The sequence below is a fragment of the Sturnira hondurensis genome, unplaced genomic scaffold (assembly GCF_014824575.4).
Source record: "Sturnira hondurensis isolate 20B ecotype Veracruz unplaced genomic scaffold, ASM1482457v3 Scaffold0022908, whole genome shotgun sequence".
NCBI lineage: Eukaryota > Metazoa > Chordata > Mammalia > Chiroptera > Phyllostomidae > Sturnira > Sturnira hondurensis.
In genome coordinates, this window is record NW_028095539.1 from 3736421 (window position 1) to 3753026 (window position 16606).

General features: G+C 48.4%; 1 protein-coding gene across 5 annotated transcripts; it reads left to right on the forward strand.

Moving 5' to 3' along the window:
• ZNF79 (zinc finger protein 79) lies at window positions 1–15499 on the forward strand. Of its 5 annotated transcripts, none has more exons than XM_037036376.1 (7): window positions 1–554; window positions 5650–5778; window positions 5887–6011; window positions 6182–6270; window positions 7209–7335; window positions 8223–8309; window positions 14210–15499. In XM_037036376.1, exons 4-7 carry the CDS (start codon window positions 6238–6240, stop codon window positions 15379–15381), a joined length of 1419 nt encoding a protein of 472 aa, XP_036892271.1. In that variant the 5' UTR covers window positions 1–554; window positions 5650–5778; window positions 5887–6011; window positions 6182–6237; the 3' UTR covers window positions 15382–15499. The 5 variants fall into 5 exon arrangements, with proteins under 5 accessions (XP_036892271.1, XP_036892273.1, XP_036892274.1 ...); XM_037036378.1 differs by having other exon boundaries at window positions 5887–5933; XM_037036379.1 differs by having other exon boundaries at window positions 5887–5933; window positions 6185–6270.
• Window positions 15500–16606: the final 1107 nt, after the last annotated feature.

Genomic DNA, 16606 nt, shown 5'->3' on the forward strand with positions numbered 1-16606 from the left:
AGGAAGCACGGGCCCTGAGGGTGTGCGGGTCAGACTGGCCGAGACAGAGGAAAAAGGCTCTGGCCAGAAAGAGAGCCCGGAGATTTCTGGGGAATGGAGTCTGGTTGGGCTGGTAGGCATGCGCGCATGACCGAAAGTGACGCTATTTAGGCGCGTCCTCTTTGGCGAGTGGCAGCACCTGGCGTGTGGCAGCACCTGGGACTGCAGTTTCTCGGCTCGCGCCGGCACTTGGTATCCAGTAGCACCCGCGGGTAGCCGGCGGCGACTTTTCACGCCGTGCTCTGGTTGAGACCAGAGTTGTTGGTTGCGCCTCGGGCTCCCCAGCCAGGGCCTGGCTGTGCCTGGGAGACTGTGAGTGACCCGGTTGGACAGGCCCCACTGGAGCTGCCAGCACCGCGGGCTCAGACCTGGCCTCTGCGGGGAGAGGCCGCGGAGAAGAGGCCGCGGTCAGAGCAGGCCTGCAGAACGGGGCTGGGCTGCCGTGAAGCGACGCCTGCGCCCAAAGAACTGCTGGGAGGCGGTGTCCCGTGCTGAGACCCCAGGGCTGGAGGAAGGTGAGGCATGGTGGTGGGAACGGTTTGCTGGAGGTCTGGTTTCTGGTTCCAGCCTGCCTGCTGTTACTGCTCTGCGGACGGGACCAGAATCCTGCAGCTCTCCCGGCTTTCCACTCGGGGACGGACTTCGAATTAAAAATCCTGGGGTCAAAAAAGTTTGAGGAGCTCAGGCCTGGGTAGTCTCTGAGTATCCGACCTGCTTGATGGGCCGATAGAGAGAACGGGGCCTGAGAAGGAAAACGAGAAGTGCTCGGGGGTCTTCTTTCTTGCTTCTGACCTCCCAGCGCTTGAAGCAGCCAGGGACGCTCGGAACTGGAGCCTATTGGCTCCACCTGGGATGAGGGCGGGTTCGTCCCATCTGGACTGTGAAGCCGTGGAGGGTCAGAAAGCAAGAGCCCTGTTTAAGCTGCAGGGTACCTGCCAGGCCTCTTAACATGTGTTTCTTCAAGGAGGAAAGGGTAAAATAACATTAAGTACCTCGTTTACCTCTAAGAACTGTAAGCATCCAATAAAGTAGCGTTTTTGAGAGCACTTTTAACGCTTCGCAAAACAGAACAAGGGTGCATTTAATCGTAACCACCGAGGCCCGCGCCACCCTCCCCTAGATCAGGGCGCCCCTGTACAGGTCAGCAGCTCCAGTCTGAGGCCCAGCATTTCGTTGCCTCCCTCGGAGGCCGGAAGTTGTCGTCCTCTCCAAAGAGGAACAGACGACACGGGGAATTTGGTGCAACTCAGTAACACAAGGTCTGTGCCAAGACCCGTATCCACACCTTTGTACTTTTTGAGGACTATCCTACCTCTACTGTTTTTAATTGAGATATCATTCATATACTGTAATACTCACCTTTAAAGTATACAATTCAGTGGCGTTTAGTACCTTCGCACAGTTGTACAACCACCACCACTTCTGAATTCTAGAACATTCCCATCACTCCAGGAAGAAACCCGTGCCATTAACCATGCCCTCTTCCCCTAGTCCCTGGCAACCACTGATCTACTTTTTGTGCCTATGTCTTGCCCATCCCGGACGTTTCCTAAAAACGGAATCATACGATGTATATGTCTGACTTCTTTCACTTAGCATAATGTTGCAACATGAATGAATGTACCATTTCTTTTTACGGCTGAAAAATGTTCCATTGCATGGATATACCACATCTTACCTGTTCCGGGGTTGGTGGACATTGGTGGTTTCCAGTTTGGGCTATTACGAACCACGCCGTGACGTGGGTGCGGCAGTGTTTGTGTGGAGAGAAGCTGCAGTGTCATGCAGTAACTTTTTACCTTCCTGAGGAGCTGTGCACTGTTTTTGCATTCCCAGTAGCAATGGAGGAGTGTTCCCCGTTCTCTCCCTCCTCATCAGCCCCGTCCTCCACCCCTTTCTGTTTTGGCCTCCAGCAGTGCGCGCAGCGGAGCCTCGCTATGGTTTCACGCGCACTTGTCCAGTGATTAATGACATTGAGCATCTTTTCTTGCACTTTGGCTATTTGTGTCTCTTGTTTGGAGAAATATCTATTTAAACCCTCTGCCCATTTTGAAATTGGGTTATTTGTCTTTTTACTGTTGAGTGGTAAACATTCTTTATATATTCTGGATATTGGACTCTTAGAAGATTTATGATTTGCAGATATTTTCCCCTATTTTGTGATTTTTTTTCACCTTATAGTGTCCCCTGAAGCATGGAGTTCTTAATTTTGCTGAAATACAATTTAGTTTCTTTTGTTGTTTGTGCTTTTGGTGCTGTATCTATGAAACTATTGCCTATTAGAGGTCATAAAAATTTATAGTTTTCTTTTTTTAAGATTTTATTTATTTATTTATCTTTAGAGGGGAAGGAGAGAGGGAGAGAAACATCAATGTATGGTTGCCTTTCGTGCGTCCCCTGCTGGGAGTTAGCCTGCAAGGAACCAGCCTGCAACCCAGGCATGTGCCCTGACTGGGAATCGAACCGCGATCGTCTGGTTCACAGGCCCGCACTCAATCCACTGAGCTACGCCAGCCAGGGCAATTTATAGTTTTCTTGTAGGAGTTTGGGCATTTGCTCTGTAGGTCTTTGGTCTATTTCCAGCTTGTTTTTCTTTCTTTTTTTAAAAGATTTTATTTATCTATAGAGGGGAAGGGAAGGAGAGAAGGAGAGAAATATCAATGTATGGTTGCCTCTGGTGTGTCCCCTGCTGGGAACTGGCCTGCAACCCAGGCATGTGCCCTAACTGGGAATCGAATCACGATCGTGTGGTTCCCAGGCCTGTGCTCAATCCACTGAGCTACACCAGCCAGGGCCTCCAGCTTGTTTTTCTTAGTGGTACAAGGTAGGAGTCCAACTTCATTCTCTTTTTTTGTGGAAGTCTAATTGTCCCAACACCATTTTTTGAAAAGACTGTTCTTTCTTTTTTTTAAAATATATTTTATTGATTATACCATTACAGTTGTTCTATTCCCCCCCTTCATTCCCCTCCACCCGCACACTCCCTCCCCCACTATTCTCCCCCCCTTAGTTTATAACCACGTGTCTCAATTTCTTTAGATTCTATATTTCCCCCACTATTCTCGCCCTCCCCCCTATCTATTTTCTACCTACCATCTATGCTATTTTCTGTGCCTTCTCCCCCCTTCTCCTCCTCCCACCCCCCTGTTTCTAACCCTCCATGTGTTCTTCATTTCCATGGTTCCACTCCTGATCTAGCTGTCCTCTTGGTTTGCTTTTGTTTTAGGTGTGGTTGTTAATAACTGTGTGTTTGCTGTCCTTTCACTGTTCATATTTTTCATCATCTTTTTCTTATATGTCCCTTTAGCATTTCATATAATAAGGGCTTGGTGATGATGAACTCCTTGAACTTAACCTTATCTGAGAAGCACTTTATCTGTCCTTCCATTCTAAATGAAAGTTTTGCTGGATAAAGCAATCTTGGCTGTAGGTCTTTGGATTTCATGACTTGGAACACTTATTTCCAGCCCCTTCTTGCCTGTAAGGTCTCTTTTGAGAAATATGCTGACAGTCTGATGGGTACTCCTTTGTAGGTGACTGTCCCCTTATTCCTTGCTGCTTCAAGGATTCTCTCCTTCATTTTAGTCTTGGCTAATGTAATTATAATGTGCCTTGGTGTGTTCCTTCTTGGGTCCAACTTCTTTGGCACTCTCTGAGCTTCCTGGATTTCCTGGAAGTCTATTTCCTTTGCCAGACTGGGGAAGTTCTCCTTTATTATTTGTTCAAGTACATTTTCCACTCATGGCTGTTTCTTTCCCCCTTCTGGTACCCCTATAATCCGGATGTTGGAACGTTTAGATATGTCCTGGAGGTTCCTAAGCCTCTCCTCGTTGTTTTGAATTCTCATTTCTTCATTCCTTTCTGGTTGGATGTTTCATTCTTCCTTCTGGTCCATTCCATTGATTTGAGTCCCAGTTTCCTTTCCATCACTATTGGTTTCCTGGACATCTTCCTTCATTTCAATTAGTGTAGCCTTCATATGTTCCTCTAATTTGTGACTGTAATCTACCAATTGTGAGCATCCTGATAAATAGTGTCTTAAATTGGGCTTCTGAGAGGCTGGCAATCTGTTGGTCGCTTAAGAGTTATTGGCTCTGGGACTTTGAGTTCTTCTTGCGCCATCTTTTGGGCTGTTCGTGCCTGTTAAGTAGCAGGATCGGAGCCCTGGGTTTTCACCAGAGCAGGGCAACTTAGTCGCTGGGTTGTGACGTTGTATGTGGGGGCGGGGTCAAAGAGGGACAATGGCTTCCCTCTGCCGCGACCCCCACTGGCACCGCAGCGACCACGTCACCAGGCCCACGCATTTCGTTCCACTGCACACGAGTGTGCCACCGCTGTCAGCCCTCCACCACTGGGTTCGCCCCCTGGGGCCTGCGTGGTCCGTCTCACTGTGCACGAATGTGCGACCTCGGTCAGTCTGCCCCGCACCCCGACTGGTTCTGGGCTGCCCGCGCGCCTAGCGCCTAGGTCGGGGGATCTGTCCTGCCCGACCCAGCTCCGCTGCTGGCTCCGCCTCTCTTACTGTCCCCGTTGAATGGTTCGTAGCTGTCGGGCTTCCGTATAATTCTGTTTTCTGGTCTTTGGGTGTGTCCTGGTTCTCCAAACCTTTGTTGTGTTCAAACTTGGTTGTGGGAGAAGGCACAGTGTTTCCACCTATGCCTCCATCTTGGCGGAAGTCTCAAAAAGACTGTTCTTTCACCATTTAATTTCTTGGCACTCTTGTTGAAAATCAGTTGTTCACAAATGTGTTTTATTTCTGGACTCTCAGTTCTTTCCACTGATCTGTATCACTGTCCTTATGCTGGTACCACACTATTTTAATTACTCTTTTGTAGAAAGTATTGATATTGTGAATGAGTCCTTCAGTTTGTTCTTATTCCATATTGTTTGACTATTTCTGGGTCTCTTGCATTTCCATAGGAATTTTGAGACCAGTCTGTCAGTTTCTGTGAAAAGCCAGCTGGGACTGTGACAGGAACTGCACTCAACGCACACTGTCCGGCGGTTTCAGTGTGTGTGTTGTGCACTCCCCATTTTCAGCCCTAGGTGTTTCCTTCTTTTAGTCTGCTAGTGAATAGAATTGTTTTAAATTCCACTTGGAGGTTTTCCCTGCTGGTAACTAGAAGCACACCTGGAGAAGTGCCCGCTCAGACCTTCTGCATTTCAGTGGGCTGTCTCTTCATTTCATGGTCGCCGTGCCTCCTGCGACCTCAATGCCCTCGTTTATCTGTGAGTTTGTGGGTTCATTTGGACTTTCGGTATCATGAAATCGTGAATAGTTTCTTTTTTTCCAATCTGGATGCCTCCCCTCACCTGCTGTGCCTGGCCTAGTTGCCCTGGCTAGAACTTCCGGTCAAGTATTGGGTAGAAGTGGCAAGAGCAGACCGCTCTGTCTCATTCCTGACCTTCTATGGAAGCGTCCCACTTCACTGTTAAATGCAGTGTTAACTCTGGGATTTCCGCAGATGCCTTTTCCAAAGTGCAGAAGTTCCCTTCTGTTCCTAGTTGACTGTGTTTTACCAGGAAAAGGGGTCATATTTTATAAAACTGCCTTCTTGGTGTTGAGATGATCATGTTTTCCCCCGTGTATTAATATGGTGTTTTACATAGATTGATTTTTTGATGTCGAGCCAGCCTGTGTTCCTGGGATGGATCCCACTTGGTCATGTATCCCTTCATTTGATCAGGCAAATGTCTGAAATGTGCAGAGCCACTTTCTCCAAAGAATAGGTAATATTGGTAAATTATACACTTACTTGTTAGGCATCATACCAACTGCTTTGTCTGCATTTTCCTTTAACCTTCAAAGCAACAACCTCACACAGGATTATCATCCCCATTTTACAGATGAGAAGAGTGAGGCCTAGAGTGGTTCCGTGATGCGCACACTGCTGGTAAGTGCTGGATCTGGGATACTTGACCTATTATACTCTAACGCCTCCTATTCTGACTGAATTGACGGGATTTCCCAGGTAGGAAGGAGAGAATGGGGACATTTACAGCCCTCTCCGAGTCTGCAGACTCAGCCCGTGCCCTGAAACTTTCAATGCCCTTTGAACCCCTCCTCAGAGTGAGAATGTGTGACTTTCCAGCCTGGAGAACTGCAGACCTGTGCGCCTCATTGCTTTCTCTCATCCTCCAGAAGCACCTTCTCCGGGCCCTCCCACTTCCCGAGAGGAAGGCACAGGAGAGGAAGGAATGGTGGCTGGTGTCCTCCAAGCCGGGCCACGTGTAAGTTGGAAATTTACTCTGAGAGGCAGCCTCTTTTATTATACTAATATTACGGGGGTTTTGTTGTGAACTACGAAAGGAATTCATGTTCATTGTAGACAACCTAAAAAACACAGAAGACACACACAGCGGTGATACTGAGGGGGAGAACGAGGAGGCACTTGATTTGTGGGAGCTGCAGCAAAGGGCTGGACAGCGCCCAGGTGCCGGGTGGCGGCTGGGTGAGATACCCCTGGGTTGAAAATAAGCAGGCGCAGACTGTGTTGCCCCAGTGCCTTTGCTCACGTTCATGCCTACCTTGGCTAACACCCTCTCTCGCTTCTTCTGAGCCACCTTCTCCTACAAGGCCAGCTCAGTGACTGCTCCTGTGGTCTTCCCCGATTGTCCTTCCCCAGCCCTCCACCCCGGATCCCTTTGCTGTTCTCCTCTAAGCTGCTCACCATCTCTTTTGACACATCACTACAGGCAGCTGTGTGTGCACCTGGCTCTCCTGCGGTCCATGTGCTGTGTGAGTTCACAGGGATATTCAGTAAATGTTCTGAACACACTCAGCTGTCACATGTGTTGGCTAATGTGCACCTGATTCCTCATCACAGAAATGCACATTCTAATGGTTTTTTCCTACATCGGCTCTTACTTCCCAAGCATCTGTTATATTACTCTGTTCTGTCTATCTACACATTTTGTCTATTCATATGTAAAGTCTGTCATACCAGAATTGTAAATGTGAAGGCGAGGCTGCATTTTGTTTATTTCTGTGACACTATCCAATAGTGTCGGCCACTCAGAAGTGCTTTTCTGGAGCTGCCCTGAGTCCTTTCCAAGACCCCTCTGGGCCTGTGCACCGTCCCCCCAGAGCCACCAGCCTCCCCACCTCCCTCTCCTCCACCACTTTCCTTAGTGTTACTGGGTGAGAAGACACGTGCTTGTCATTTCAGAGATCCACGCCCTTCCGCAATGTGACGGCAGCTTTCACCCACAAAGAGTGGGGACACTCAGTCCCTGCTCCAAGGCACAGGTTCCAGGAGGAGACACAAGAAAAGTCCAGGAACTTGGTCCTACTGGGTAAGGAAACCATTGAATACAGAATCTGCTCAATTCCGAGAACACATGGAGTGATCCCGAATTGCTGACACCCCGGAGGGACAGTGTCGAATCCTCCCCGTTCCCTATTTGAGAAGGTCTCTGCGTTCTTGGTGGGGAATAGGCATGATCATTTTCCTCCCCTGGAGACTGCACCTCGTCACTGTCCTCCCCCACCCCCAGTGGGTTGCAGTAACCTCCAGGCTCGTTCCCTCCAGTTACCAATTTCCCATCTTTCTAAGTAGCTTGTGCTTTATGAGCCTGACTTGACTCCTTGGCTTGACCTCCTCCTCCACGCTGTTTTTTCCCTTCGATTACACACAGAGGGGACAGCCTCAGTCCTTTGCTGCTGCCCTCCTCACGGCTGCAAGGACAGTGCTCAGCTGCTCTTCCTCCTGGCATGGCTGTGCGCCCCCACCCTTTGACTTTCAGGGTCCTCTTGTCCTTAGAGACCTTGAGCAGCCCTATGGCACACTTTTCACAAGGGAAACATACCTCTTGGTGTATGCCCTGCATGAACTTGGTGTGTTTGGTGAGGTGCCCATGGTGGTGGCTGTGCCTGGACTTGCTCAGGTTCTCAGTCCCCTTATGGCCCTTGTTGAGGCCATGGCCAAGGGCAGGCAGCACAGAACCATGGCTGCTGCAGCCGAGGCTGATTCTTTAGCTCCTTCCAGAACTGCTTTACCAAGGCACTGGCACCATGTCTGTCTCACCACTGTATTCCCTAGTGCCCGGCACCATGTAACTGCTCAATACGTATTTGTTGAATGAATGGAATTAACTGGCCTGTTTCCACTCCCCTGAGTTCTTGGTGGCTCTTAGAACAAATCTCTAAAGCTCATTTTTCTCTCCTTGAATGGAACTTCCAGTTTCCCAGCCTGGCATGAGCTCCCAGTTAGAACAAAGGGAAAGCCCGTGGATGCTGCAGGGAGCAGGCCTAAGGAGTACCTGTCCAGGTAAGTGAGCAAGCACTAAGCCGGTCAGAGTCTTGCAAGCAGAAGCCCCTTTGAAGCCCACATTAATGCACTTGGTAATGGACCAGTGGCTGGGGGTACAAAGGTGAGACTGGGAATACAGGTGGTGGGGGTGCTATTTTAAATCACATGACAGGAAAGACCACTTTGAGGAGGTGACATTGGAGCTGATATCTGAAAGAAGAGAATGAACCAGCCATGTAAATGCTGGGTTGGCCAAAAAGTCCCTGTAGTAGTTTTCTGTGAAATAAGACACATTTTTCATTTTCACCAATAACTTTATTGCCCTGATATTTTATGTCAGATATTGGCTTCTAGTGAATAGAGGCGAAGGGCACTGGTAAACATCTTCTAATGTATAAGACAGCCCCTCCACAAAGATTTAACCAAAATGTCAATAGTACCAAGAAATTTCGCAAACCACTTTTAACATGTTCAGTCAGTCACAGCACCTTCTCCATGCACTGCACAAATCTTTCAGTTGTTTTTACCCTCCTCAAAATAATATAAAGCATAATATGTCAGAAATGTTGTGTATCTTCTCCCATCTTCAGTATTAAAATGGCTGCACAAAAATTCACCAGTTTTGGTAAGTTTTCTTAAATGCACCCTTATATGACACCTGTCACAATACAATGTAACAAAATTGTTTCTAATGAAGTTAAAGACAACTAAGCACTGCTAGAGCCATCTTGGGGGGGGCGGAACTAATGGCCCTGGCTGGTGTAGCTCAGTGGATTGAGTGTGGGCCTGCAAACCAGAGGATCACAGTTCGATTCCCAGTCAGGGCACATGCCTGGGTTGCAGGCCAGTTCCCAGCAGGGGACGCATGAGAAGCAACCATACATTGATATTTTTTTCCCTCTCTCCTTCCCTAACCCTCTAAAAATAGAGAAATTAAAAAAGAAAAAACTAATTAACTTTTTGGCCAACCCAGTCTTTGCGGGAGAAACACTCTGAGCCACAGCACATACTGAGGGTTTGAGCTGGAGATGAGCTTGGCTTGTTAGGGCTACAAGGCCCTAGAACTCACCGAACCGGAGAGGGTAGTAGGCAAGGGCCAGACCCTGGAAAGCTCTGGTAAGGGATTCACATTTTACTCAAGAAGATAGGGAGTCACTGAGGGCTTGACCAGGGAAGGGACAATATTTAATTTGTGTTTTAAAAGATAGATTTTCAGGGTTGAAGAGTAGAAGCCAGGAGATCAGCTGAGAATCTGCTGCAGACAGTCCAGTGAGAGAGGGTGGTGGGCGGTCAGGATTCAGGATATAGCTGGGCATTAAAGCCGAAAGGACTTGGTAGTGAATTAGATGTAAGAGCAAGAGGCATTAAGGATGACCCCGGCCTGAGAATCTAGGTGACAGGGAAAACTGACAGCGACACTGGCTTAAAGGGAAAACCAGCAGTTCTGTTTGGGGCACACTCAGTCTGGGGTGTCGTCAGCCTTACCCAGGGTGCAGCACTCAGGGGAGGAATGGGCTCAGATGTGACAGTTCATGACCATCAAGCGATCTTCAGAATTGCTCCTTTTCCTGTCACTGTTCCTCAGAGGCTCAAAGTCATACGTGATCAGGTTGCTTGAGACGGTTGCAAGGAAAACGTCCACGATGCTAGTGAGCGTGCATGGCACACATTATTCCTCAGGCACCCTTCTGGGTTCACTGTGGGCCTCAACTCTAACTTAGTCCTCACAACAATTCTGCATGAGAGCTACATCCACAAGTAAGTCTAAATAAAGCACTGAAAAATTAAGTAATTGGACAAACATGACAAAACCCCAGGAAAAAACGAAGTGAGATGGAGACAAGCTACCTACCAAATTAAGAGTTCAAAACACTGGTTGTAAGGAAGGTCAAAGAAGCCGGGAGAAGAATATGTGAACTCAGCAAAAATTTTAAGAGATAGAAAATACAATAAACCAACGAGGCCTAAAGGGTAACTGAAATGAAAATATACTAAAAGGAACCAACAGAGAACCAGAAGATTGACTGATACAAAAGAATGAGCTGGAAGACAAGTCCGTGGAAATCACCCAATCAGAACAGTAAAAATTAAATGATAAAAAATGAGGTTTAGGGATGTCTGAGACAATATCAACTGTACCAACATTCACGTGGTCCTAGAATAGAAAGAGAAACCTATGTAAGAAATAATGACTGAAAACTTCCCCATCCTGGTGAAGGAAACAAACATCTCAGGCTAGGAAGCAGTCCCGGACAAGATGGAGCCAAAGAAGCTGACACCACACATCATAAAGTGCCAGAGGTCTAGAGAATTATAAAGGCAGCAAGAGAAAAGCAGCCACTTCCATACAAAGGAGCCCCCCCAAAACTACCAGCTGACTTTTCAGAAACTCTGCAGACCAAAAGGGAATGGTGCAGTATGCCTGAAATGAGGAAAAGGGGGGAAAAGCAAAAGTACTCTACAAAGCAAGTTTATCATCTAGAATGGAAGGCTAGTTTCCCAGACAAGCAAACGCTGCACCAGCATAAGAAAGTACAGGGGTGATGTCAGCATTATGGCGGAGTACGGAGACTCCTTTGTATCTCCCCTAAAATTTACAAGTCAGACATCTGTAATCCAACAGAGGTTCCTCTTCTCGACACACAAACACGCCTGAGATGTCCATGCATCAGTACCATCGGAAGCAGGGACACTGGAATGCATAGGGGAGGCCAGCTAGGGGAAGGATGGGGTCAATGTCTACAGATGCAGTGCAGCGGCCCTACCTAACACAGCAACGTTGGTGAAGCGGCCCCCAACACACACGGCCAGCAGAAGCTAAGAAGGGCAGGAGCCACATTGGTCTCCATGAATCTGGCTCCCTCGCCCCAGCCCCTGGTTGCAGCAGAGCCAGGTGCTGCAGCAGAGATGTGCCTGACAGCACAGCAGTGCTGATGGTCGTTAGGAGCAAAGAGGCAGCCCCGCAGGCCTGAGAACCCAGATGCTTCCCCCCGCCTCCGCACGGTGGTGGTTATGCCCCTCGACTGAGGCCACCCAGGCACAGTGGGGAAACCTACCACGAACCCCAAAGCACAAGTAAGCAAAAACAATGACAATTTGCACTGTGCCTCACCTAATGGCAAAACATAGACCTCTAATGATCAACCTGTTGAATGATGGATGAATCCTTAGAATCAAAACTGTCTAAACCGAGTCCACTATCTCAAACACACAGGTGGAAGAACAATCCCTCGAGTACCAGGAACAACCAAGGTAACATGGTAACTTCCAAGTAGCTAGAAACCAGTCTGAAAGCAGAAGGCTGATTTTCAAGATTTCGGTCCTGAAACTCAATGACATACAAGAAAACTTGGAGGCAGTTTAGTCAAGAATAAAATTAATGAACCAAAGGAATACTTTACCAAAGAGAGTGGAACTATGGGGAACCAAATTCTGCAGCTGAAGAACCATCAATAAATGAAACGGGGAATACATTTAAAAAGCACTGGACCCTGGCTGGTGTAGCTCAGTGGATTGAGCGCGGGCCTGCGAACCAGAGGATCGCAGTTTGATTTCCAGTCAGGGCACATGCCTGGGTTGCAGGCTGGTTCCCTGCAGGCCAACTCCCAGCAGGGGATGCACGAAAGGCAACCATACATTGATGTTTCTCTCCCTCTCCTTCCCCTCTAAAGATAAATAAATAAATAAAATCTTTTAAAAAAAAAAAAAGCACTGGAAATATAGCAGACCATGGTTACAATCAGTGAAACCGAGGTTTTGGGTTTTGTTTTTTAAGGTTTTATTTATTTCTAGAGAGAGGGGAAGGGAGGGAGAAAGAGGGAGAAGCATCAATGTGTGGCTGCCTCTCACTCGCCCCCAATGAGGACCTGCCCCACAACCCAGGCATGTGCCCTGACTGGGAATTGACCCAGCAACCTTTGGTTCACAGGCCCACGCTCAATCCAGAGCCACACCAGCCAGGGCATGCAACTGAGTTTTAAAGAGAACTCAGAACTGACTCCAATAGAAAGAGCTATATAAGGATAATGGATCTCAGAAAAAGAAGGGAACAGAAAGCTTATTCAAAGAAATAATTGATAAGAACATCACAAACCTAGGGAGAGAACTAGACAGCCTAGTATAAGAAGCTACTAAAAGAATATGCAATTATCTCAATGCAAAATGACCTCCAAGATGTATTAAAACTGTCAATGTTAATGATAAAGAATTCTCAAGTAGCCAGGGGAAAGAAGAACCGTAACCCACAAAGGAAAACCCGTCCCATGATCCCCAGAGTCTGAGTAACCGACAGGCCAGGAGAGAGTAGAACGATGTATTTAAATACTGAGAGAACCCGCTAGCCAAGAACATATCCAGCAAAAATTATCCATAATAGGTGAACGGGTGAAGATGCAGTACATATATATATATATAATGGAATATTCAGCCATAAAAAATAGCATCTTGCCACTTGCAAGGATATGAATGGACCTACAAAGCATTATGTTAAGTGAAAAAAGAAGACAGATACTGATTGATTTCTTTGATGTGTAATCTGAAAAACAAAACAAGTAAACAAAATGAAACCAACTCACAGATACACAACACAAACTGACAGCTGCCAGAGGGGAGGGGGGTGGGGCTGGGCCCGAAAGGGGAAGGGGAGTAAGAAGTGTAAGCCCCCAGTTAGGAAGTCAGTCCCTGGGGTACAAAGTACAGAAAGGGGCATAGAGCCGGGAACTGTGTGGTGACAGATGGTTACTAGACTTTGTGACAATTACTTTGTAAGACCTATGAACGTTGAGTCACTGTTATACACCTGAAGTTAATATTGTAGATCAACTATAAAAATACATTTTAAGGAATCATTAAGAAAATACTCTACTAAAAGTAATGCTGGTTCAGTTAAATTTAGAGAATAAAAGGTCAAGATCCCCTGTCACCCCACCACAGAGGTAAACTCAACTCTTCAAAGTCTTCACATCACAGGACACAGTAAGTGTGGTTTCGCGTGTCCCTTCTTCACTCTGCAGTATGTTTCCATCGCTGCCTACTCTTTGGAAGGTTTTTATAACTTGTATTACAAATTAACACTGTCAAACATGAGAAAATACAGATAAGTACTGAAGGAAACAGTATTGTCCCTAACCCCACCACCCTAAGACATTACACCCTATGCTCCTGTGCTGTCTTTCCAGTGGATGTCTGTGTAAATGTCAAACATGAGTCAATTGCTGAGAGACCCTGGGTTGGCTGTGCTGTGGTCATCCCCTCGTTAGTCAATGTTTAGGGGTTCGCTTTCCTTTTGACAAGACGATGTTGTGCCAAGTGCCTGCCACAGCTTTGTGTTATTCCTCAGTGGTGCCTTAGGGTAAGTGCTCACAAGTGGAATTCTGAGGCCAACGATTGCAAGACTCCCCATGCGCAGCCACGTTGTTTTCCTGAATGGCCCCAATTCATGCAGCTGCGCCCGTGTATGAGATAGCCTGTGGTGCTGCGCTCTCACCAAGGCTAGAGTTAAACCATTTTTTGACATCTTTAATTCAAAAAGTGAAAGAAAATCATGATCATCAGCTTTTTAAAGTGAAGTCTTTAAGCCTGGTAAGATGACCCAAAGCACACTGAGAACTGTGAGGCTAAGAAGACAGCTCCAGACAGCCCCGAGCGTGGGACAGGAGCCCTGTGCGTGAGGGGAGGAGCAGGGCAGATCCACCCTCTACAGCTCGGGAAGGGGGCGAACATCTCGGAAGAGTCATCTTAGCCATCACGCGCAGTTTAGAAAAGAAGCGTGACCCGGTCCCATTCTGGGTGAGAGGAGGCCAGGCACCAGCCCTGTCTGCGTCAGAGGGCAGCTGAATTCCTTCGGTCTGCATCGTAGTAGCATCTATTCTTCTACCAAAGGAATTTTTAAAACCACCTTTCTAATTTTTCTTTTTTAGACTGGAAGACGGTGTCTGAATCACTGCCCGAGCCAAACGTTTATGAAGAATCATCCCGGGACACAAGGGCAGAGCTGCCCCCTGGGGTGTCCGACCTTAGGACCTGTGAACTGGGGACGAGCTTCAGCCCGAGACCAGTCCCTTCCCCACAGCGGAGAGTTCCCATAGAAGTGAGACCCCGTAAACGTGAAGCACACACAGAGAGCTTTGGGAAGAACTTAGATGTAATCAGATCTCACAGAGCAAAACCGTACACGTGCGACGAATGCGGCAAGGCCTTCAGTTACTGTTCTTCCCTCTCGCAGCACCAGAAGAGCCACACCGGGGAGAAACCATACGAATGCAGCGCATGCGGGAAGGCCTTCAGCCAGAGTTCCTCTCTCATCCAGCACCAGAGGACTCACACCGGAGAGAAGCCTTACAAGTGCAGCGAGTGTGGAAGAGCCTTCAGCCAGAACGCCAACCTCACCAAACACCAGCGGACTCACACGGGAGAGAAGCCCTACAAGTGCACCGAGTGTGGGAAGGCCTTCAGTGACTGTTCGGCCCTCGTTCAGCATCAGAGGATCCACACGGGAGAGAAGCCCTACGAATGCAGTGACTGCGGGAAGGCCTTCCGCCACAGCGCCAACCTCACCAACCACCAGAGGACCCACACAGGGGAGAAGCCCTACAAGTGCCGCGAGTGTGGGAAGGCCTTCAGTTACTGTGCTGCGTTCATCCAGCATCAGAGGATCCACACGGGAGAGAAGCCGTACAAATGCAGCGCGTGCGGGAAGGCCTTCAGCCAGAGCGCAAACCTCACCAACCACCAGAGGACTCACACCGGCGAGAAGCCCTACAAGTGCAGTGAGTGTGGAAAGGCCTTCAGCCAAAGTACAAATCTTATAATCCACCAAAAGACTCACACTGGGGAGAAGCCATATAAATGTAACGAATGCGGGAAATTCTTCAGCGAGAGCTCAGCCCTTATCCGACATCACATCATTCACACTGGAGAAAAACCGTACGAGTGCAATGAGTGCGGCAAAGCATTTAACCAGAGCTCATCCCTCAGCCAGCATCAGAGAATTCACACTGGGGTGAAGCCCTACCAGTGCAGGGAGTGTGGGAAGGCCTTCAGATGCAGTTCAGCCTTCATCAGACACCAGCGACTCCATGCAGGAGAGTAACTGGGAACAGGGCCAACATGGGTGGGGACCCAACGGTGGGGGGTGGGGCTGTTGGAAACCTCAGATCTTCGATGTGAGTCACATGCTTCTGTACCTTTAACAGTCACTATTTTATGTGGAAGGTCTCAGCTTTTCTTTCTCAGCATCTCCTGTAAGCCTACACAACCCAAGTCGAACTCCTAGTTACCCACGCCCAGTGCGCCCAAGTGCCTTTCATGTAGCAAGCACCCCAGAACCCTGGGTTTGTAAGGCTGTGACCAAGCCAATGAAAACCGGGCTCCTGCCCAGAAGCTAGGAGTCCTGGCGCTGGCTCTCCCCTTGACGACTGCTGTGGGCAAAGAATGAATACCGGCCAGGAAGGAGGGTTCCTCTATTATGGTGTCAGGATCTGATTTGGGGAAGCCATCTCAAGTGAGAAAGGGAATCCTAGGGCCAAGCACTAAGTACTAAAATCTCACTGGGGGGTGGGCAAGGGAAAAGCTACACAGCCACTTACACCTCTCCGTAGGGCACACCCTGTTCTATGGGGACCTTCACAGGGAGGGACAACTAATGACAGTCCTGTGCTTTCCCTGGGCCAAGGCGAGTGGGTCCACTTCACTTCCCCCCCCCTCACTGGGAAACAGCCAGTCCCTCTTCTACTCTGCTCTGACCAGGGCCCTACCCAACTGGCACATTAGGGCAGCACGTGCGTTCCCCAGTCTTTGGTTAGGTGAGCTGCTGACTTCAGGGACACACTTCACGTTACTGGCCCTCTGCTGCAAGGGAAGCCCTTGTCCATGGTCCTCACCCAAGGCCCCGGGCTTTGACTCATGGGGTGACTTGACATGTCCTGGAATAGTTCTCTTCCTTCACTCATCTTTCAACTGAGCCGCAGTTTGTTCTCCAGCCCTGACTGCACCTGGGATGGTTACCATCCATCTACCAATGGGACAGCAGAGAAACAACCAATGGCAAGGAAATGAGGTGCTGGGGTCAGTCACTCCCTACTTCCTCTAGAACACTGACAAGCCCCTTCTTCCACGTGGTGCTTCAAGCTGCTCAGGTGAGGTTAACCCCCGCATGTCTAATGAAGGGAAAGGGGGCAGGCAATAAGCTCTCAAAGTGATCCAACAGTAACACAAGGGAAACTGAGGAAGAGACTTGGGAAAAGGTGAAAACATACATTAGAAGACAGTCTGTTACCTTTTAAAGCAAACAGATTCAGAGACTGGTAGGGCTAGCC